The 24,284-nt window shown below is 43.0% G+C and overlaps 1 protein-coding gene across 1 annotated transcript in view; it reads left to right on the top strand.

Annotated features, from left to right (window-relative positions):
- Positions 1–24,284, top strand: part of OFD1 (OFD1 centriole and centriolar satellite protein) — a 1,865,993-nt gene that overhangs the window by 359,101 nt on the left and 1,482,608 nt on the right. The window contains exon 10 of the mRNA XM_044072530.1: positions 14,579–14,752. Coding sequence (XP_043928465.1) covers positions 14,579–14,752 — 174 coding nt within the window. The remainder of the gene's footprint in view (positions 1–14,578; positions 14,753–24,284) is intronic.

Here is a 24,284-nt window from a genome sequence, read left to right as displayed (position 1 = left end):
TCTCTCTAGCCCAAGCGTAGAGAGCCAATGCCCCAGGATGCCCCAATGGGTGATCCACTGTCTTCTGAAACTTCCCCAGAGTATCCCTATAAGGAGGTCCCTCTTAAGAGGACTTGTAAAAGGAAACATTTAGACTCCCCTGAGTCTGTCACATCGGATATGGACTTAGAAGATTCAGAAGGGTTTCCACAGTCACCCTCTGAGGATGTCTCTTTTTCAGACATCTTAGAGGTCCTGAAGCAGAGAGGGGGCTGGAAGACCCTCTTCCCTTCTGAAGATGAGTTTGTATACCTGGAGGCATTTGGATCTCGACCCTCCACCTCTTGGGTGTCTCAGGCTTTAGATCAACTTCTTGGCGTAGTCAGTCGAAAGGCATGGGGCTCTCCAGAATCTGTGGAACCTGTTCCGAGGAAGCCCAACAAGTTTATTACTGCCGCGGACATAAAGCATTTCTTAACCAAAGGTGTCCCAGTAGATGCTATGGTGGTGGGGGCGGCCACCAAGTAGGAATTAGCTGAAACTTCTTCATCTGTCCATCTGCCGAATAAGGTGTCTCGAACAATGGACAGATATGGGAAGCATATGTTTTCTTCAGCGGCCTTTACTCTTAGGTCACTGAACTATTTATCCCATTTTACCCAACTTCAGAGGATCTCCTGAAAGAGCTAGGATATACCCTCCAGGGTGCTACAATTGCGGGGCTGCTGAACAAGGTAAACTCTCAGCTTGCAACTCTAAATTCTGTAGTAAACTCCTCAATGTGCCTCATCTCCTATGCAGCCGATGGAGCAAGTAGGGAAGCAGGCAGAGGAATAGCTGTGAGGAGACATTCATGGATGCACCTTTGCTAGTTTGCTGAACTCTTTAAATCTTCCTTTATAAACGCCCCTTTTGACTTCTCATCCTTGTTTGGGCCAAATGTTAGAGAGACTCTTACCAGGTGCAAACAAGAAGGCAAAACTCTGTCTGCCGTGGGAGTATGTTTTTCCGTCCCTACCAGGCCTTATCCCAAAGGTCAGAAGGGTGGAAAAATGTGGTTCTGGAAATCCCAAAGAGCTTTGCTGGACACATGGTGAATTTTCCCCCAGGGGCAGAGGGGAAATAATAATGGAAGATGCCACGCTCGTGGCAGAGGGGGTCCGCAGAACCAGGGTGATAGAGATACGTTCTCTGGTAGACCCTTCCAGTGCTCCTGAAAGGAGCTTCACCTGTCCACCTCTGGAGACAGTCTGGGGCAGATTATCACTGTACCCAAAAGCCTGGCTCACCATCACTCAAGATAAATGGGTACGTTTGATTATATCCAGAGGATACAGCATACCCTTCTCTTCTTCACTCCCTCCATCAAGATCAATCCCAGACATTCCACCCAGTCAAAGGGATCAAGCAACCCTAGAGATCCAAAGGTTACTAGAAAAAGAGTCATCCAAGAAGCCCCCGCAGACCAAATTGGATCTGAGACATACTCAAGGTTATTTTCAGTTCCAAACAAGACAGGGGACTGGAGACCAATCTTGGATTTCAGCAAGCTGAACAAGTCTGTAAAAAAAGCAAAGTTCTGGATGATGACATTGCAGTCTATACTCCCTTTTCTAGGACAAAACAATTGTATGTGCTCAATAGATCTTCAGGATGCATACTACCACATAGAGATGGACAGGTGATCCGGGAGATAGCTACGCTTCAGGCTGGGAGCCAGTCATTACCAATTCAGAGCTCTGCTCTTTGGTCTCACTACAGCCCCCAGAGTGTTCACCAAATGCATGGCAGTAGTCATGGCTCACCTGAGGCGTCTAAGATTCCAGGCGTTTCTGTACGATTGGCTCCTGATCGCTACCACACACCATCTACTGACCAGGGCAAGGGACATCACCATTCATCTCTGCTCAGAGCTAGGTATTACCATACATTTCAAAAAATCTGCCTTGTTGCCTTCACAGCATATTATCTTCATAGGGGCAGACTTAAACACAAAAGACATGGTAGCAAAACTGCCTCATGACAAGGTACAAATGCTATGTCATTAGATATCAATCTTGCTCATGAAGAGCAAAGTGTAGGCAAAGTTTGTTCTCAAGGTTCTGGGTTCAATGGCAGCTGCCATAACATTAGTTCCACTGGCACATCTACACATGAGGGTATTACAGTGGCTGCTCTTTGCTCAATGGTCCATGCAGGTGTTACCCATGTCACACAAGATCCTCATTATTGACACCTGCAAGAAGGACCTACAATGGTGGTTTCACTCAATGAAGATAATGATAGGCAGACCATTTGTTTTCCCCCATCCAGTAGCTTCAGTGACGATGGATGCTTCCTAGATAGGGTGGGGGTGCATTATCTGGGACAGATTGTCCAAGTGACTTGGCAGGAACACGAATACCACTTGCACATCAATGTATTAGAAATGAGAGCAGTGCTTCTGGCATTGCAAGTATTCCAGAGCCCCCTTCCTACAGGTACGATTTTGATACAGACAAACAGTATGTCCATGGTGTGGTACATCAACAAACAAGGCTGAACCAGATCCTACCCTTTGTGTTGAGAGGCTCAAAGAGTATAGCAATGGGCAATTTCTTCTTGATGTTTTCTAATTGCAACGCACATCCCAGGAAAATCCAGTGTGATAGCGGACAGATTTAGTCGGGCAATTCTAATGCCTCACAAGTGGTCCCTGAAACAGGAAGTTGAAAACTGAATTTTTCGCAAGTGGGGCCAGCCTTGCTGTGACCTATTTGCCACGTCCAAGAACTCCAAATGCAGGAGCTACCTTGCCCTAATACCCCCTCCGGGGGAGTCACCAAGGGATGCACTTGTTCACGATTGGCCCTCGGGACTTGTTTATGCTTTTCCCCCGTTTCCATTAATACTAAAAGTTCTAAAAGTTCTACAGAAAGCCAAACTGTTGAGTCGCAAACTAATTAATTCTCATTGCTCCATACTGGCCTCATGAAACCTGGTTCCCTTTCCTATGGCCCCATCTCCAGGAGGAGCCTTGGATTCTGGACCTGATGACAGATCTTCTGACCCATCAGTCGGGAACGCTGCATCCCTCCATCCAAACCCTCAAGCTGATGGCTTGGTTGCTCCAGTTCCCATCTTAGCCAGGCTTCCGACTATATCCCCAGCAGTGCAGCATATTCTGGTTTCTTCTCATAAGACTGCAACTGGAAAACTGTATGCTAGCAAATGGAAAAGGTTTTCTTGTTGGGCTTCCAAGTATCACATAGACCCCTTCACAGCCCCTGTGACCACAATTCTAGATTTTTTAGCAGAGATTTTCAACTAAGGTGCAGCTGCAGCTACTATACAAGTACAATTAGCCGCTATATCTAACTACCACGTAGGAGACATGGGATTGAAAATAATATCTCACAGACTATGCAAAGCTTTTCTGAAGGATACATTCCTGTTAAGACCTCCAAAAAGAGAACCACCACCTCCGTGGGATATAAATTTGGTACTGACTACTTTAATTCTCTCTCCATTTGAACCAGCTTCCTCTTGCCCACTAAAGTTCCTTACATGGAAGACAATATTTTTGACAGCCATTACTTCGGCTAGGAGGGTTTCAGAACTGCAAGCTCTGTCTATTCGTCCTCCCTATTTAGTTTTCCACAAAAACAGAGTCATTCTTAGAACAAATCCTTCCTTTCTGCCCAAAGTATGTTCTGAGTCTAACTTGAATCAATCTATTGACCTACCTGCCTTTTTCCCAACTATGGCAACAAGGCAGAATATAAGCTTCACCAATTGGATGTGCATAGGCAGTTACATTTCTATTTACATAGGACAAAAGTGTTTAGAAAATCTGACCAATTATTTGTCTCATTCTCAGAGACTAGAAAAGGGACACCAGTTTCAAGAGTCACTTTGTCTAAATGGCTTTCAGACAGCATTACTTATGCTTATAGCTCTCAGCATAAGCAACTGCCAGGTAAAACTCAAGGTCATTCGACTAGAGCTATGTTGATTTCCACCACTTTCCAAGTCAGACTACCTTTGGATTCAATTTGTGCGGCAGCCTCATGGGTCAATACTCATACCTTTATTACTCATTACAAAGTAGATGTGGCCGGAACAGGGCTTCCTTTGGTTCCACTGTTCTGAAGAGCTTATTCCCTTGAGCCACCCGAGAAAAAAGGTGCTGGGGACGCTGTCCCAGCCATCAAGAATGAAGGCGAGATAGGAAAAAATAACATAAAGAAGTTATGTACTTGCCATAACGTTCCATGTTTGTTGCCCATAATTTTGCCTTCATTCTTGCATCCCACCTTCCTTCCCCCCAACCTGGAGGATCGAGAGGAATTTCTGGAATTGGTCATAAAGTTCTCTGATTCCCTTCTTGTCTCAATAAGACATGGCCTAAGGAATTTTATCTGTGCTTCTTTCTTTTCTGGTTAGATAATTTCTAATGATTAGTGTCTGCAAACAACATCTGGGGAACTGTCGCCATGCATCATGGGATAGGGTATAGCCTCGAGCCAGTGAAAGCTCTCGAGCTTTAGTATTAGGCCAAGTCGGAACCAGTGCTCGGTTCTGAGACCAACCATCATGAATGAAGGAGAGATTATGAACAACAAACATGGAACGTTATGGTGAGTACATAACTTTGGCCAAAAGTGACTGGTATTTTGAACTCTTCATAATTTCCCCCACCTTGACTAAAGTCCCAGTTCTAGCTGAAGAAAAGCAACCCCAAGGCATGATACTGCCATCACCATGCTTCACTGTGGGAATGGTGTTCTTTTGGTGATGCGAAGTGTTGTTTTTGCGCCAAACGTAACTTTTGGAATTGAGGCCAAAAGGTTCAGCCGTGGTCTCATCAGACCATAACATATTTTTCCACATGCTTTTGGGAGACTTGATGTATTGTTTTGCATATTTTAGCCAAGCCTGGATGTTTTTCTGTGTAACAAAAGGCTTCCAGGCATATGGAGAATACGGGAGATTGTTGTCACATGTAGTACACAACCAGTACTTGCCAAAAATTCATGCAGCTCCTTCAGTGTTGCTGTAGGTCTCTTGGCAGCCTCCCTGACCAATTTTCGTCTTGTCTTTTCATCAATTTTAGAGGGACGTCCAGTTCTTTGCAATGTCACTGTCCCATATTTTCTCCACTGTTTGATGACTGTCTTCACTGTGTTCCATGGTATATCCAGTGCTGTGAAAATGTTTTTGTACTCATCTCCTGGCTGTTACAAAGCATCAAAGGGATCTCATTGTTGAAAGGTAAGCTCTGTGCGAACCATGGCTTTTGCTGTAGCAGGCAACTGAGTAAATGTCAGGAAAATCCTACCAGGACAGCTGAACTTTATTTGGGGTTAATCAGGGTCTCTTTAATTGATGGCAGGTGTGTACCCAAGAAGACTGAATGTTGTAATTACATCAAAAGGTGCTTCAACAAAGTATTAGTTTAAGGGTGTGCACACACAACAAAGTATTAGTTTAAGGGTGTGCACACTTATGCAACCAGTGTATTGTATGTTTTTTATTTTTTATATTTTTCCTAACAGATTTGTTTGTTTTTCAATTGAATTGCACAGGTTATAGGTCACATTAAAGGTGGGAAATGTTTTGAAATGATGTATTGTTGGCTCATTTTTTTATATCACAAAAACCTGGCATTTTAACAGGGATGTGTACACTTTTTATATCCACTGCATATTAATTGTGAGAGGATCTCTAGTAGTGATAGAAGAAGAAAAAAAAGATAGCAATGATAAATTTTTAGTAATAAGGGGCTACTAGCAGGGGAGGAGGATTATGCTGGCATGTACTTGTATTCCACCTAAAACTGTTACAATGGAGCTTAAGAAAATTCTGGGAGAAATAATCAGCTTTCAACATGGAATATTATTTATAGGTGGGGACTGGAATTTGATTTGCAACAGTGAGGATGTATCTGGGGCTAGAAGAGAAAATCTAACAAAAGAGGATAGATTTTTGAAGAAATTTATGAAAATATTTGATATGGAAGATGTGAATTTGGTAGTAGGAGTTCAGAGAGAATGTACATATTATTTCCCACGGTACAAAAACTGGCCTAGGCTAGACAGAAATTATATTTCAGTAGAACATGTGCATTTAATTGAAAGTTTTGATAAGCATCGAATAACTATTTCAGATTACCCTCCAATAATAACTAAAATAAAAATTCAGGGTAATAAAATAGAAATGAGACATTGGTGCTTCCCCACCGATCTCTTAAAAAGAGAGAATTTAAGGAATGTGTAGTGGAAATTGTTCAGTAGCTATTGGGGAACATTGAAATTTCTTCTGAAAATATAGCTAGGGAATGGGATAAAATTTAAGTGCAGTTTGACAATAGGGTGGAAATAAAAGAAAAAGAGATATGGTTAAGAAGTAACAAACATTATTTAGAGGGTCTGACATAGTTTAAAGTGTTTCAGAACAAGGAGAATCTCACAGAATAAGAGGTGCAATTGCAGAGTGCTAAAGAGGAAATAAGGGACTACTTTGATATTGTACATGAATTTAGAAAGACTGCTCTTAAGCAACTATTTTTGATAAAGACTCCAGAGCACAAAAACGTTTAGCAAGCTGCACGACTCAGGCAATAGAAAGGATAAAGGTTGTTGCCAGACTTAAGGAGCCTATAACAACGAAAATAACCAGAGAATCCTGTAGAGGTATTAGAATTTTTTTTAATTTTATGAAAACCTGTATAAAGCAAAGAAATGTGGAAATTAAGAAAGAGTACAACTGGAGCTGTTTATGGAAGCATCAAATATGGCAAGGTTAGAGGTAGATGAGGCTCAATTTGTAATGGTTAGTATAGGAGGAGATGAGATAAAAATGGTGATTTATAACTAATCTACAGGAAAGTCTACATGAGTAGGTGATATTCCTGTGGAAATTTGGAACCTAGGAGGGAAGCAAGTGATATAGATCTTGGAAAGTTTTGATTAACAGTATTTTAAAAGGAGGAGAAGCACCAACATCCTGGAAGAAAGCAGTGGTGGCTCTAATACAATAAAGATGGTTAAGACCCATCAGATCCAGCTTCATGTAGGCAAATTTTCTATTCTAAACCATGACTACAAAAGGTTCATGTCTATAATGGCTAAAAGAAGGGCAAAGTTGTTGCCAAAATTGATAGATATGGATCAGTGTGGTTTTGTGGTGGGGAGCAAACATTTGACAACATTAATAGAACAGTGATTATCCAGAAGGAAGCAGGATGTAAGAAAATACCACTGTAATTGGTGGGTTTTGATACAGAGAAAGTATTTACAGAGTAAGCTGGGATTTTATGAGTAGGGCAGTGGAAACATTTGCATTCCCTGATAAAATTATAAAGTTGATTAGGAGGATTTATGATGTTTTAGAGGCAACAATTAAAGTGGGTGGGGGTTCCTCTATGACCAGACAGTGGTGTCATCTTTCCCCTTTTTTGCGCTATATTTGGAGAGGGAAAGGCAATAGAATAGGAAGAGGCCAAGAATTAATTTGGACTGCAGGCTAGAGATTGCCTTCCTCTATCAAGGATTGATACCACAGTACATGCAAAGAGAAAGAGATAGGGGATATCTTAAGTGAAAAACCAGCACTGGTAGAGCTTTTAATAGAATCTTGAACAGAAATTGCCTTTAAAAAGGGATAATTAGTAAGGCATATAAAATATTGCATGATAACTAAAGGAATCAATCACAGGAGGTTAAAAAGGATTGGGAAGAGAGACTAGAAAAGCAATTCACAAAGAAACAAAAGGGGGTACATGTATTGCTCCCAAATGTGCAACAAAGTCTAGATGATTTAGGAGCTTTGCTTGGAAGTGTTTGCATAGGTATTGTTATACTCCAAGGCGACGCCAAAGAATTTTTACTCAGGTAAATTGCAAATGTTGGAGGTGTGATGGGGAGGAAAGGGGCAATTGGGAGCATATTTTTGGGAGTGTAATGAGTTTGTAGACTTTAAAAATTCCCTGCAGACTACTATAACAGAAATACTGGGTGAGCAAATTGGAGTAACTAAGGAAATTATTTTTTTAACTATGATACAGAATTGGAATTGCCTAGACAGAGTAAACCCTTGCTGAGTTTAATTCTGGTGTCTGCCATAAAAACAGTTAATAAAAAAATGGAAATCAAAGACTAAACCAAGTGTAGTAAAAGTAGTAAATATGGTAACAGATATAAAACAACTCAAAGTGGGATGTTTAGAAGAGGGAGGGAGCAAATTACATAGAAAAGTGGAAATTGTGGGAACAATACATGCATAATAATGTTTTAGAGGAGGAATGAGGTTTAAGGGAAGGCAAGAATTAAATGAGCTTTGTAATGTTTCACTGACGGTGACTGGATAGATTATAAGTGATGTATATAACATTTGCAACTGAAAGTATGTCAATATGGTTTGTTTTCATTTATATAAATGTATGATTGTCAGTGTCATAAGTGATAATTCAGTAAAGATGTTTCTTGTTTTAAAAAAGTTATAAACTTGAGTGTTGTACCTGAAATAAGGAATTGAGTGTTTTTTAAAAATTCTTAAAAAAATGCAAACTTGTTGTCACGTTGATCTCGCATGTTGCCAGGGTCAAAAGGTGTACCGTCTAGGCTGTCTGGCACTTGGAACAGAAAATGTAGGTAGCATTCCAGGAGAGACTAGAGTACAGAAGTGGTGGCACAGTTTCAGTAAGTCTTCACTTTTCCACTGTATATGATGTGTACTTAATTGCTCCTGACTGTGCAGATCATCCCTGAAATTGCCTCATAGTTTTGTGCTGTCCCTTTTTCTGATAAGTCAGACATTAGATTTTTATGCTTCTTATTGTTCATAAAATGTATGTTGATATAAGATGTGTTGTTCTATTAATTTTCTAAGTGAATGAATGTAATATTTAAAATGTGTTCCTTATTTATGGTCTTTGGTCCACACATACCTCGTAACTGTCCATAATGTTATCGAACTTCTCTGATCTTTGTTTCATATTTTAGCCCTGTTCTTCATACAATTTTTGATTTTCTGGTAAATTCTTGAGGATTATAGTCAGTCAGCATGACCAGACATTAGAGCTTCATACTTCTTATTGTTAAAAAAATACATGTTCATGCAAAATGTTCTAGGATCTTTTTGAGAGAATTAGAGTAAGATTTAAAAAAAAATCCCTGATCCCCTCCTCCCCATAATTTTTGGCTTTGCCCAAAATTATTGACCAAGGAAGTTTGAGAGGCATTATCCCCCATTATTGGTTTTGCCATAATTCATGTACAAAGTTGTAAGTTATGGAGTGATGCAAGATGGATACATAAACACCATGGGAGAGAAGGCAAGATGATAATGTCTAGCATCTTAGCTTAGTATGTTAGCTCAAACCCCTTTACTTCCTATTATTATTGTTCTTGTTTTATTATGTAAACAAGATGTTATTGACCTCTTGCTGTTTTCACCTTTCTTCTTACTTGCTTGTCCATTCCATTCATGGTGTGCTTTCACTTTACAAGGACCACCACCTTGTGTTAAGTCTGCCTTTTAGCTGATTTTAGCTTCCTGACTTTTTAGAGGTAGCAGTGCTGATTTTACTTAAAGCACCAATGACATTACTTATAGCATGTGGACAGAGCATGTGTAGAAATAGCACAGTTTTTGAATTATGCTGAGAAATAAGAGTGTTGCTTTTCTGAGGTAAGAATGGAAGACTTGCTGACGTTAAGCAATTCACTTTATTGTATTTGAGGTAAATTTCTGGGATCTCCCTATGAGTCATAATGACACACCCCGAAATCATTTGCACTTGCAGGAGATGGGCAAATGAGAAATGTAATTTGACCTTCATTTAATGTTTTTAAACTAGAAGGAAATTATGTGTATTTGTCAGAGGAAGTTTGTCATTAGTACAAACAAAAGCACTTACCTTTTGGTACTTTGTGCAACAAGTTTGTTTTTAGTTTGTATTTGCATTTATTAAATAATTCTTCATTCGCCAGTCTGGATTCGATTTATTTGGATTTTTGGTCTTTTCATGGCTTTCAATTCTTGGATTTGCCACAGAATAAGCCTTTGGCGATCCCTCCGGTTTTGGAGGTTGTTGATGTTTTTATGGATAATTCTTTGACTCCTAATTCTGTTCCTCCTGCTCCCAGAAAGCCTGACAGGTATTATAGAGTTCCTGATTCTCATCAGTTCCTTTTTAAGAAACCTACTGCTGATCCAGAGATTATTTCTCAGGGCCCTAAAGGTGTTAAAGCCATGGTTGCTAAAAATCCTGTTCCTTCTGACGGGGAATCTAGGACCTTGGATAGATGGGGGTAAAAGGTTTATACTTCTTCCACCCTGGCTATTAGGTCTGTTAATTGTCTTTTTCATATGCTTAAGTATCAGCAGCATATTTTGGAGTCTATTAAGGGTAAAATTGCTGGTGTTCCTTCCCTGATGGAGAGTAAGGACATGCATGATTTATTGAATTCTACCACTCTTGTTACTAAACATTCTCTACATTGTGGTTTCGACACTTTGGAGGCTTCTTGCAGGGCTGCAGCCACTGGTTCTGTTATCAGAAGACATACTTGGCTCAGAGAACAGCCCCTTTCTGAACCTGTCAAATCTAAATTACTGGATGTGCCTTTGCATAAGGACAATCTTTTTGGTAACAAAGCAGAAAAGGTGTTGAAAAAGTTGGAGGATAAGGCCAAATCTATGTTAACTGTTAAGGATTTTCTGCAAGTTTTAGTAGGCATTACCCTTCTAAGAATTGGAATTTTTCTGACCCTAGTAAACAGGGTCACACTAGGCTTGGGGGTTACAGGTCTTCTAGGGGACAGACTTCCACCCCTCAAAAGGCTAAGCACTGGCAGGCTTCCTCTTCTAAATTGGAGAGTTCTAAGCAAACTTCCCAAGCAAGCATTCCCAATGACTCTGGCCTTCCCCTGCCTGCCTCTGCGGGCCCAGGGTTTTCTTTGGGGGGAAGGTTAGCCTTTTTTGCAGATGTCTGGTACACCATCACAGATGACAAATGGGTGCTCAAAATAGTATCCCAAGGCTATAAGTTCTCCTTTCACACCTTCCTGGCCCACCAAGGATACCCAGATATCCCCCCTCTTCAAAAGGCAGAAGCAGAAAAACAAGTTTCATCTTTGCTGAACCTGGGAGCAATAGAGCCAGTTCCTGCACTGCGGATAGGCCAGGGTTTCTACTCAAGACTTTTCCTGGTTCCCAAAAAAGGGGGCACCTGGTGCCCTATTCTAGATTTGTCCATTCTAAACACTTTTCTGATGATTCCCAAATTCAAAATGCTCACTCTTCAGCAGTTGCTGCCAGTGCTGGCCAAGGATTCCTGGATGGTGACTTTGGATCTCAAAGAAGCTTATCTGCACATCCCAATAAGGGAAAGCTGCAGGCAATTCCTTCGCTTCAGGGCGGGGAACAGGCACTTCCAATTCTCTGCACTGCCCTTTGGCTTATCTACTGCTTCCAGAGTTTTTACAAAATGCCTGGCTCCAGTCATTGCTTTTTGCAGGCAAAGAAACATTCAAATTTACCCTTACTTGGATGATTGTCTTATTCAGGCAAACTCTCCAGAGCAACTTCTAAAGGATTTGGATTTTGTAAAGAACCTGCTCACCTCTTTGGGCTACACTATCAACGAAAACAAGTCAAAATTGTTACCCACCAGGGAGATTGTATTCCTGGGAGCGAGTCTGAACACAGCCGCCCAGATGGTATCCCTCCATCAAGAGAAACAAATAGATCTTTCGAATTACTTCAAGAATTTGGCAAGCATGACCCAGCTCTCTGCAAGGCAATTCCTGCAAGCCCTGGGATTCATGGCTTCATGTATTCTGATGATTCCATATGCCAGACTGCATATGAGGAAAATACAATGGTACCTCAAAAACCTTTGGTGTCAACACACACAGGATTTAGACTTGATTCTTCCTCTGATTCCCTGCCTGCAGACGGAGTTCCTTTGGTGGGCATTGGCCTGTACACAGAACAAGGCCTGCCTTTCTGTCTACCTCCTGCCAGCCAGACTCTCACCACAGATGCCTCAGACTACGCTTGGGGAGCACATCTAGAGGGCAGATGCATTCAGGGGAATTGGAACTATCAACAGGTTCATTTGCACATAAATCTGAAGGAATTCATGGCAGTCCAGCAGGCCTTGATGGCTTTCAAGCGTCTTCTCTCTCCTGGTACTTTTCTAGTCAGGACAGACAACACCACAATCATGTGGTACATCAACAAGCAGGGAGGGACTCACTCTTACCCCCTGTGCAGACAAAGCATGATACTATGGTCCATGGCAGCTTTCATGGGCATTCATCTGATAGCTCAGTTTCTTCCAGGAAGGCTCAACATCTTGGCAGACCGGTTGAGCAGGCAGGTCCTGGATCCTCACGAGTGGCAACTAAACAAGACCATCTTCTATCGCATCATTTAGCATTGGGGCGACCAACCACCTTCTTCCAACCTTTTGCACCAGAGATTATCACAACAAAGCTTGGAAGGTGAATGCTCTGTCCTTCCGCTGGACATAGCTCTCGATCTATGCATTCCCTCCTCTGCCTCTTCTTCCCACAGTGTTGTTAAAGATAAGGGATGAAAAACCAAGGGCCATCATCATAGCTCCAGACTGGGCCAGGCACATTGGTATCCACTACTTCGCAGTCTCTCCCAGTCTCAGCCTTGGCATCTTCCCCTGATACCAGATCTCTTGGTTCAAGAGGGGGGGGGGGGATTCTGTATCCTCATCTTCAGACTCTGCATTTGGCAACCTGGTTCATAATTCAAACCCTTCCCAACAGGTGTTTGAGGTCCTTCTTGAGACCAGGACGCCTAGCACTAGGAAATCTTATGCAGATAAGTGGAAAAGATTTTCCATTTGGATGCAGAATAGAGGGGAAGACCCTTCTCAACATACTCTTCCTCTTATTCTTGACTATCTGGCAGGCTTGCTTAATGGTGGACTTTTCTTTTCTTCTATCAAGATTCATGCTTCAGCTATTTCTGCTCATTGTTCCTTCAAGCAAACCATTTTCTCTCCTCCTTTGATGAAGCAGTTTCTCAGGGGAGCTAGCAATTTAAAGCCTCCCAGAAGGGCACCTACTCCTGCTTGGGATCTTAATTTTGTACTGGAGAAACTTACTCTGCGTCCTTTTGAACCAGCAGCCTCAGCAGAGTTGAAATTTCTCTCCTGGAAAACTGCCTTTCTTTCGGCCATTACTTCAGCTAGAAGAGTTTCTGAGCTGCAGGCCTTAATGGCAGTAGAGCCTTTTATCATCTTTCATGTGGGTCGGGTTTCTCATCAAACTAATACCTCTTTTATGCCTAAGCTGGTTTCTAGCCTGTCTCTTAACCAGTCATTCCATCAGCCTACTTTCTTTTCTAATTCTCAGAATAAAGGAGAAAAGTTATTGCATTCCCTGGATGTGCATAGATGGCTTAGATTTTACCTGGACAGGACTAAACCTTTTCGAAAGTTGGACCAGTTGTTGGTCAGTTTTGCTCCTGGAGCTCACGGCAAAGCTATTTCTAAACAGACCATTTCTAAGTGGATTGCTCATTGTATTCACTTTTGTTATTTACAGCATGGCAAGGCTCCTCCACAGAGTGTTAAGACCCATTCTACTAGAGCAGCCTCTACCTCAGCAGCTTTTTAAGAGGTGTACCTACTAGGGACATCCTGGAAGCAGCTACCTGGACTTCTGTCCACACTTTCACTAAATATTACAATTTACCCTTGTTTTCTAAGTCATGGGCTGGTTTTGCTACTGCAGTGTTGCAGGGCATCCTTACAAACCCTTAGAAAGTGGGTGTTCCTCCCCCCTTTTTGTTTTTTTTCCTGGGCTTTGGGAATCAATCCATTTTGTAAGGACTGCAACAGTGAAACACGATCAACATAGTACAGTTATGTACACTTACCATAAATGTAGATGTTCGAGTGTATTTACTGTTGCAGTCCTGGTCCCCCCCCTTCCCATCCCCCTTTTTTCCTAGGGCACAGATTGGACTTTTCTTTTCCTGGTCTAACCTTTTTTGGGGGCTCCTGACAGTTAAGGCAAGAAAAACTGAGGAAATGGAATTGACTGCCTTCCTTTGTACCTGACATCCTGACATCAGGCTTAAACCGAAGGTAACCCACTTCGTATACCAAGGACTTGGTATTCTAGCCGACTGTGGGCCGGATAACCCATTTGTAAGGACTGCAACAGTGAATACACTCTAACATCTACATTTATGATAAGTGTACACAACTGCAGTTTATACTCCCTTCTATGAATATCAGCAGAAATTAGAAAGATAAGAAGATGGTAGAAAGGTTAGTGTGGCTTTGTGGAAGGGAAAATGAAATTTAAGTAGATGCCAGGTGGGAGTATGATAGACATGAAAAGTCAGGTATGAAGACCAATGCTCTGGGTAAGCTGAGAATCAGTAATGTCAGATGAGGTTGTCAGCCCTGTAGAAAGGGGTATTAATTATTGTTTACAGAATGAATGAATTATAGATGTTTAATGCTAGTTAACTTTCTTTTGTTAGTGCTACTGAATCTTTTGTAATTGACTGGTTTTTAGAGAGGGAAAACTTAATTTTACAAGCTTGTATGTTATTGCAGTTGCTCCATTTCAAAGAAGTGGAAATTGCCAAAATAAGGATGGAGGAAAAAGAAAAGTCCAGAAAGGAAATCACAGAATTTAGACGAGAACTGGAAAAGACATTTCAAGTCAAGTCTGAGGCCCTACTTACTCGGGAGAAGAATGCAATTGAAAGACTTCAGAAGCAGCAAGAGGTAAGACTATGGGATGTGGCAAAAGGAAAATACTTTAGTAGTGCAGGTATATATTTAGTTGAGTTTGTGAGTGCTGCTCTTTTGTTTTCCTTATTTGGTGTACCTCAGTAGATTGTTATTGTTTAAACAACTAAAATTTTGTTACGGAGGAGTCTTTAAAAATCAGAAGACAGTATCTGCTCCTTTTTAGTTTCTCTTTGTGCATCAAAACTACTTTGTCATATCTGAATTTTACATGCACAACATACTGTAAATAAAGACAAACTGAACTGGAGAGTGGTTCTGTACTTGCTTACTGTTGCTTGAACTGTACAGAAAGGTGTACCACAACTGGGTGCACATAGCAAGTTCCACATGCCTCTGCATGCATAGTAATGATAGTGCACACTGTGCTTTCTTCCACATTGGTTAGACTGCAAGGGCAACAGTAGGGCAAGATAGGAATGCTTACTACATCTATGACATAATACTTAACATATTGAGAAACAAGAACATTGTCATATTATTCACATATACTGCAAAATGTATTTTTTTCACTTGTTTTCAACTTCTCCATCACATGTAACAGTGTAAATAAAAAAAATACGTTCAAAAGCAGAACTTTTGAAGAAATACTTAGTATATCTGATGCTTTTATTGTGATAGCAGAGAAGATTTTTTATCAGTATTCTGATAAGGTCTTTGCCACAATTAAGATGAAAGTGCTTATTTTATTAAAGTAATTTGTACCAGAGTTCCATCTTTGATGTGTTTGTACACGTACCACTTTACACATACCAAACTCTTGTGTGAGTCCTTAGCTGTGATTACGCTGTTTTACTTGCTTTGCACAAATCACATGCTGTCAACGCAACATTTAAATCTAATTCTCTTAATAATTTGCCCCTTTTTCTGATAATTTATAATATCACAAATGATTTTGTGTTGAAATAATGAGTTTTATGACTCATCAGATTCACAGTCCTTTGCTGAGATCTGTTTTCAGTAACATAAGATCTGATGTTATCCATGTCATCATTCATCACCATAGGGTCTGGGATCTGACATTGGATCCGAGCAGGCAACATTCAACAGACAAATCCAAGGCTCTAGCTCCTCCCTCTCTCTCCCTGCTGCCCTCTAACCCCCAGATCTTATTTGCTGTGCTTCCTGTGCAAACGCATGGTCCTCTAGCTCTAGCTTGATAAGTGCCTTTTTCCCCCTTTTTATTGTACTTTAAGTAGGGTAATTTTACTTTTTCTAGTGTAGTTTGAGTGAGTTAGGGTTACTGTAGTTTTATTCCCTCCCCTCCCTTAGCTTAGTTTTGGTAGAGTGTGTGTTGGGTTTTTGGTGCCCTTTTCTACTGTAGCCATTAGGGCTGTAGTGTGTGTTGTTATGGGAGTAGTTGTAGTTGAATTTCTATTTGTTATTGTAGTTGTTGCAGTTACTAGTTTATAATAATGTCTGATGAGCCTGCTGGCTTTAAAAAGTGCTCCTCTTGCAGTTGGAAAATACTTTATTCCAACACCCACAAATTGTGTGTGCATTGCTTGGGTGCCCTGCATCTGGAGGTTGGATGTGACCTTTGTGCTGAGTTTAATGCCAGGACTTTGATGCAGAGCTGCAACAAACTTTTACTAAAGGGTCTGGCCTGGGGAGAACCCTTTGTGTCCTCCTCAAAGGCTTCCTCTTCTGACCCGAACAGGAAGACCCATTCTCTTCAGCCAGCTCTCTCCAAGAAACTGAGGCTGATTCTAAGTCTCCAAGAGGCTGATTCTAAGTCTCCAGAACCAATTCCAGCCTAGTCCATCTCGGATTCAAGGTCTTTGGAGCTGAGTGTCATGGAGCAGTCTGTCTGATCCAGGTCCTTTCCAGATCAGAGGCCCTCTGATCCTACCAAGGTTAGGCCAGCCTTGGATCTGACCGGTTTGTTGGCTCCATCCGCTGAGTCGGCTAGGCCTTTGGATCTGACAGGGTCATTGGATCTGATTATAGACTTGGAAGAGCTTGCTGTCCCTTATACCACCTAACAGAGGTCCCAGTCAGTTCCAAAGCATTGGGTCCATTCCCCAGAACATAGCAGTGGGTCAGGAAGGTCTCCCTCCAAGTCTACCCACTCCTCTTCATCCTCTAGATCTTCTCGGAGTCTCTTGCCATCAGACATAGACAGGATGATGAGGAGCTTCCTCAAGACCCAAATAGAGTTGGGGCTCCTGGCTTCTCCTGCCAATCCAGCCAGGGGAGCTTGGCCCCACCCCCGGTTTCTTGTTCTCCTCATCCAACCCTGGTGGCTTAGGTAATAGGGACCAAGACATCTGTGGCTAGATTCCGACGAGGCTGAGTATTCCCCTTTCTTGATTCTGCCAGGGTCCGTAGCTTATTCTGTTCCCCCACCCTCAGAGTGGGGTTAGCCCTGTACGGGAGTGGTCGATGCCGACTCTGCGTGGGGGGGGGGTGGATCTGGTACTGTATTTTTGGACCAGTCCCTTCCTCTTGGCATTTTTGGCTTTTGATAGCTTGGGGCTGTTATCATCTGGAGATTGGGGGCTGTTTCTGGATGAGTTCCTTCTCTCCAGGGGACCTCACCCTCAGACGTGATGGATGGGCCTGCTTCCAGCCCCTTGGTTTTTCAGGTGGTAGAGGGGATATTCTCCAGGTCTGGAGTTTCCTGTGCCGCACCCCCACGTTCCTCCCTGCCTCTCTCTACTTTGGCAGGCAAAGCCTCCCATCCTGTCCCTGGTCAGTCCTCCTGACCTTGCCTTCAGGGGTTTCCTCCCCGCTTGGAGTCCCTGTCTCTTCCAAGTCCTACCCAGAGCCCCCAGCAGAAGAGGTTCATTGTAAGTGAAAGTGCAAGAGGAAGCACTTGGACTCCCCCCTGGAGTCCCTCACAGAGGATACGGACCTCAAGGAAGGAGACAGGTCCCCCAAATGTCAGCCCAATGATGTCTCCTTTAGAGATATCCTTGAGCTCTTGAAACAAAAGGGCGGATGGGCTCCCCAACCCCTGTCTTCAGAGGAGTCCATGTTTCTGAAGCCCTTAAGGATGGGCCCATCTACCTCCTGGATGTCCCATCTCCCTGCTGTTAGTGGATCTGATCGCCTGCAGGGCCTGGAAGGAACCGGACATGGTGGAGCCTGTTCCAAAAAGGGCTGACAAGCTTGAATCCTCCTGCAAGACCATTCTTTCTGAGCAAAGGAATCCCAGTCTATGCCATTCTGGTTGCCACCGCCATGAAAAAGGAGCTAGCAGAGCTCCATGGTCCATCCCCCAAACAAGGAGTCCCAGGCGATAGACCATTTTGGGAAGCGGGTGTATGCCTCAACTACCTTTGGACGGAGAGCAACTAATTGTTTGGCACATTTTTATCTGCCTCCAAAAGGATTTTAACCAAGAGCTTTACACTTCCCTTACAGAGTTGTTGCCAGTGGAGGACCTCAAGAAGGTGTCTCCAAAGCTATCCACTCTGACTTCCCTGGAAAAATCCTTGATGAGGTTAGTTTCCAATGTGGTGGAAGCAACCTCTCAGGCAGCTGGTACAGGCATTGCTTTGAGGCATCATGCCTGGTTGCACTTATGCGGGTTCTCTGGAACCCTTCATGGCATCCTTTGCCGATGCCCCCTTTGATGGTTCTACTCTTTTTGAACCTTCTGTGAAGGACACTTTAACTTGCAGCAAGCAGGAAGGGAAGACTCTGTGGTCAGGATCAAGCTTTCTACTCCCCAGATGTCCTTCTCTAAAACCCAAAGGGGAACTAGGAAGATGTGGTTCCATAAGGCACAGTCTCCCTTTCAGCAGACTCTTGATGAATCCTCTTCCAGAGGCAGGGGTAGAGGTTTCAATGGATGATGATGCCATAGAGGCAAGGGGGTCCGCAAAAGTAGGGCTCCAGGGATCCCTTCTCTGAGCAGCTGTATCAGCACTGCTGAAGAATTGTCCAACTGCTCTGCCCTGGAGGCAGTCGGGGGTCAAATTTTCCTACACCCACAAGCCTGGACAAACATCACTTCCAATCAGTGGGTGTTAAATATCATTTCCAGGGGGCTGTTTCATTCCTTTTATTTGGAAACCCCTCCATTAAGACATTACCTCCCAGCTGTTCCAACCAGTCAAAGGAAGTTGGCCTTCAAAGAAGTTCAACAGCTTTTTCTAAAAAGAGCAATCCAAGAGGTCCCAGCAGGACAAAGAGGATCCATCACTTACTCTCACTTCTTTTTAGTGCCAGAAAAGACGGGGGACCTACGACCGATTCTAGATTTCAGAGAGCTCAATCTTTCAGTGAAGAAATCAAAGTTCTGGATGGTCACTGCTAAGTCCATTCTGCCACTGCTGCTCAAGGACAATTGGCTATGCCGTGTGGATCTCCGGGACATTTACTAGCACATCAAAGTAGACAGACATTCCAGGAGACATCTTTGCTTCTGGCTGGGAGCCAATCATTACCAGTTCACAACTCTATCCTTTGGTCTCACCACAGCCCCCCCCGGGTGTTTACTAAATGTATGGCAGTGTTAGTGGCTCACCTGCGACTGCCGAGGTTCCAGGTCTTTCCATATCTCGATGATTGGCTCCTCACGGCTCCTTCAAGGCATTGACTGATACAGGCAGTTCATTATGTCTTCTAACTCTTCTGTTAGTTGGGGATAACCATCAGTCTTGCGAAATCCAACCTAATTCCCTCTCAGCATTTAGAATTTATAGGAGTTCAGTTAGATTCCATTACAGAGATTGCAGCCTTACCCTTGCACAGAATTCAGCTGATACAGGACCAGGCCACTCTGTCACACCCCTCGGATTGCCTGGTTCTTCGGGCTCTCGGATCCATGGCCTCAACCATTCATCTTGTTCCCTGGCTAGGTACCACATGCGAGTGTTGCAATGGACCATAACTGTCCAATGGTTGGGCCTGCTTCATCCCCTGTCTATGACCATAAAGCTGGGTTCGGTCTCAGGATCTTTTTCTCCCACCACCCAGGGGCACAGTGACCATGGACACCTCCCTGTTAGGGTGGAGGGGCATTTTCTGGGTAACAACTGTCCAAGGTACGTGGTCCCTAGTAGAGACCAAGTTTCATATGAATGTTCTAGAAATTAGAGCAGTTCTTCTATTGTTGCAAGCCTTCCAGGACTGCCTCTCTGTAGGGACGTTTGTGATTCAGACAGACAACATGTCAGTCATCTGATACATCAGCAAACGGGGGGGGGGCGTTCTTACCCGTGGTACATAGAGGTCATGAGAGTGTGTGAATGGGTGATGTCCTCCGGCCGCTTCCTCATTGCAGCACACATACCTGGGGATTCCAACATGTTGGCTGACAGTCTCAGCAGATCTATTTGGAGTCCTCATTAGTGGTCTCTCAATCCTTCAGTGGTGAAGCAGATTTTTGACCATTGGGGTCAAGCTTGCTGTGACCTTTTTGCCTCCCCAGCCAGCCACAAATACAGCAGGTCCTTTGCCTTGATCCCCCATCAGGGAGAATCACCAAAGGATGTTCTAATTCATGATTGGCCTCCGGGTCTCCTTTATGCATACCCTCCTGTTCCCTTGATACCCAAGGCTCTGCAGAAAGCTCTATGCCTGAGGACATTCATTATCCTCATTGCCCCTTTCTAGCCTCGTCAACCCTAGTTCCCCTTCATCAGGTCTCATCTGAAGTATTTGTCATTGATACTGGATCCCCATCAGGATCTGATTTCCCATCCGTCTGTGCTTTCTCTTCCAAACCTTCAGACCCTTCATATAACTGCATGGTTTCTCCAGTTCCAGTGATCATTTAACAGTCCAGGCTAGCATCCCCCATTTAACGTATCATTCTGGCCTCCCAGAAGCTCTCCACGAGTAAGGTATACAGTAAGTGGAAAAGGCTCTCTATCTGGGCTAAGAGCAGGAATCTGGATCCCTTTTCTGATTCAGTTTCAGATATACCTTTGTTCTTGTCCTCCCTTTTCCAAGTGGGAGTAAGTTTTTTCAGTATTAAGTTTCAGTTGGGGATGATTTCCAACTTTCATGAGAGCTCTGAGTCTACCTTTTCATCTAGGCTTTGTAAATTTTTATGAAAAGTTTTTTTCTGCTTCGGCCACTGATTAAGAACCCTTCGCTTCCTTGGGACCTCACACTGGTTCTGCAATCTCTGACTAGGAATCTTTTTGAGCCTGCAAGTTCCTGTAATCTTAAGTTTGTCTTAACTTAGCCTTTCTGGTGGCGATCACATCAGCCAGGAGGGTCTCAGAACTGCAAGCTCTCACCATTACCTCTCCTTACTTGATTTTTCACAAGGACAGAGTCTCACTTAGAATGAACCCCTTCTTGCCAAAGATTGCTTCCTAGTCATGTCTAAATCAATGTATTTAGTTTCCAGTATTCTTCCCCAACTATTCCATCTGACAGAAGTATATCCTACATACCTTGGATGTTCATCAACAGCTACGGTTCTTCTTACATAGAACTAAAGCTTTTCGTAAGTTAGAACAGCTTTTTGTGTCTTTTTCCACAAACAGACATGGCCTTCCAGTTTCTGAAGTCACTATTTCTAGATGGATATCTAGCTGGATCTCTATGGTCTACAATCTTAACTACTTTGAGGTTCCAGGAAATGTCAGGACTCATTCTACTAAGTCTGTAGCAACATCTTTGGCCTTTGTAGCAAGTCTTTCTATTGATGATATTTTTGCTGCTGCCACTTGGTCTAATCCTCACACCTTTATATCTCATTACAAGCTGCATTTGATTTCTAGGAGCAGGGCTTCTTTTGGCTCCACAGTGCTCCGGCATGTCCTTTCATGAGGCCTCCCAGGATAAATGGTAGCTGGGGACTCTGACCCTATGGTGATGGATGGTGACATGGATAACATCAGCTAAAGAGTTATGTACTTAACTTACAGGTTCATAAGTGTTTACTAGATAATGACCCCCAATGTATCCCAAATCTCTGACAAGTTCTGATACCATTGATAAGTGTAAGCATGGGCCTGGGAGATAAACCATTTACAGGTTACCTGTATCCATTAGAGACATAGGTGCCAAACCAGGGATGACTTTCCGGTTTTGCATCCATTTGTCCAAGTTGCATTTGAATTGGGTTAGAGAAGGAACTCTGCTTCACGTGGATGGGGAGCCTGTTCCATAGACTGGGTAGTCTCTGGGATACATACCTATTTATATCATAGGCAAGGTCTAAGTCTTTAGAATGGATAATTCTGGTACTGTTTGTTTTGTGGATATGCAGGAGGCTCATCAGAGTGGGGTCTGAGAATGCCCTGTATGCCAGGCATAGATCTTCCCTCAAAAGCCTGTAGGAGACAATGCAGCAATAGGGCCTTGAGGCGGTCTGCATAGGACAGTTTACATATGTCCTGTATTCTTTTAGTGAGGAACCTCTGTGGACGTTCCAGTTGTTGCATATACCTGGTTAAGTACATCCCAAAGGAAGGCATTGTACTCAATGATAGGTCCCGATGCATGCAGAGTACAGTGGAACAACTACTTCCTTGTACTTAGATGCCATACCTCTGTTTATAAGTTGCGCAACTAAAATGATTTCCTCACCACTGTAGACATGTGCTGGTCAAAGGCTATAGTACTATCTATGTGTGTGTCTAAGTCCCTGACTACTGGATCAACTCTATGGGGTGTGTTGTCAATATGATAGTTACCAGGGATGGATGACTTCCCAAAGGATACTATTGTGCATTTTTTGGCATTTAGTTTTAGTCCATGGCTCTGACACCAGTTGTATGTTTGTGTCAGCCCCTCCTGGAGAACATTTGTATCAATGAAATTCAGTGACAACTCCTAATTTGCAGTCTTCTGCAAATTTAGTCAGCCAGAGTCCACTGACATTGGGCTTGACTTCTGAGAAGTAAATGACAAAAAGGAGCAGTCCAAGAACTGATACTTGAGAGAATCCACTTGTGACTGGCCTCTTTGTAGAGGTGGACTACCCAATTCTAACTTCCTGGGTCCTGTGAGCCAGGTGGCTATCCACTTGGTGACATATGAGTTTGTACCTTACCTCTTGAGTTTGTCAACAATGCCTGCATGGGGTATTGTGCCAAATGCCTTGGCCAGGTCAAGGTAGGCAGTGTGAATGATTTTGCCATCATCCATTGCTTTGGTGACCTTCTCAAAGAAGTCCACCAGGTTGAGTAGGCATGATCTGCCCTTGACGAAACCAAACTGGGTTGGGTCCAGTGTCTGGAGGTTTACTATATCTCTCTTGATCATTTCCATGATAATTCTTTCCATGGCTTTACATACAAGACTAGTGTGACTTATGGGTCTGTAGTTTCCAGGGTTTGTAGATGGCCCACCTTTGTGCAGAGGGATGACTGTTGCCTTTCTCCATTCATGAGGCATGAAACCTGTTCGGAGGCTACAGTTAAATAGCAATTCCAGAAGACCTGATAGGTCATGTTTCATGCTATTTAGAAGGCATCCTGGGATATTATCTGGGCTCACTGATGCAGTGTTCTTGGTCTTAGAGAGAACATTAAGGACCTGTTCCCTAGTGATAGTAGGGGGAGTTGTATTTCCTGAGGGAAGGCTGAGGGGGAGAGAGGGATAAAGTTGGAATGGAATTTATCAGCCAGGAGGTTTGCTATATCTTCTGGCTCAGTACAGGTGACTTAATTTACAGTGAGCTCTGCACGCAATTGTGTATTGCCTTTGAGGTTGCGGACATAGCTAAAGAAAGCTTTGTGGTTGTCCTTGGCCTGGGAGGCCAAACTTACTTCAAATTTGGCTTTGGTAGACTTTATTTGTCCTCTGAATTGTTTGTTTAGTTTGAGAGTGCTGTTATCCTGCTGGGTGCTGCACCTCCTAATTTTTGCTGGGTCTATATTAGAACACCGAACGTTCAAAATTTAGAGTGTTCTAATATCGACCTGAAAATATCAAAGAAACAGAAAACCCAATTTTTTCCTAGGGAAAGAATTTGGTTGTCCATTTCTGTTGCTTTGGTATTTTCAGCGCTGTGGTGGAAAGTTACGGGTCAGGTTCAGGTAAGTGTGTGATTGTGTGGATGTGAGGGTTAGGGTGGGTTAGGTGAGTTAGGGTTAGGGCGAGGGTCAGGTAAGTGTACGATTCTGTGGATGTGAGGGTTAGGGCGGGGTAGGTGAGTTAGGTTTAGGGCTCGGGTGAGGTGACTGTGCGTTGGTGACGGACCTTAGTGTTAGGGTTTGGGTTAAGGTAAGTGAATAGTTAGTGGTGTATGTATAGTTTAGTCTAGGGTTAGGTGTAAGAGTTTAGGTGTTTGTGTGTGTGTGGATTGCCTTTTGTTTGGTGTGCTTGTGTTGTGTGTATGTGTTTTGGAACAGCAAATTTTTTCCCTAGGAAAAAATTCACTGTTCTGTATGTTCGATGTTTTAAATTTTCGATTAATAGGATTCGATATTAGAACACTCGAAATTTTGAAAGTTCGGTGTTCTAATATACACCCATTTTTGCCATAGTTCTATACTTCTTCCTGGTGGGTACAGCTGCCTGTATGCAGCTACTAACAGGCTTGTACAGGGTTTCTGTGAACAGTTCTGCATAGGCAGCAGTGTTCTCAGGG

Source organism: Protopterus annectens, chromosome 5.part0 (genome assembly GCF_019279795.1).
Source record: "Protopterus annectens isolate FY-2018-M chromosome 5.part0, PAN1.0, whole genome shotgun sequence".
NCBI classification, from domain to species: Eukaryota; Metazoa; Chordata; order Ceratodontiformes; family Protopteridae; genus Protopterus; species Protopterus annectens.
This window is presented reverse-complemented; position numbering and strand designations above follow the sequence as displayed.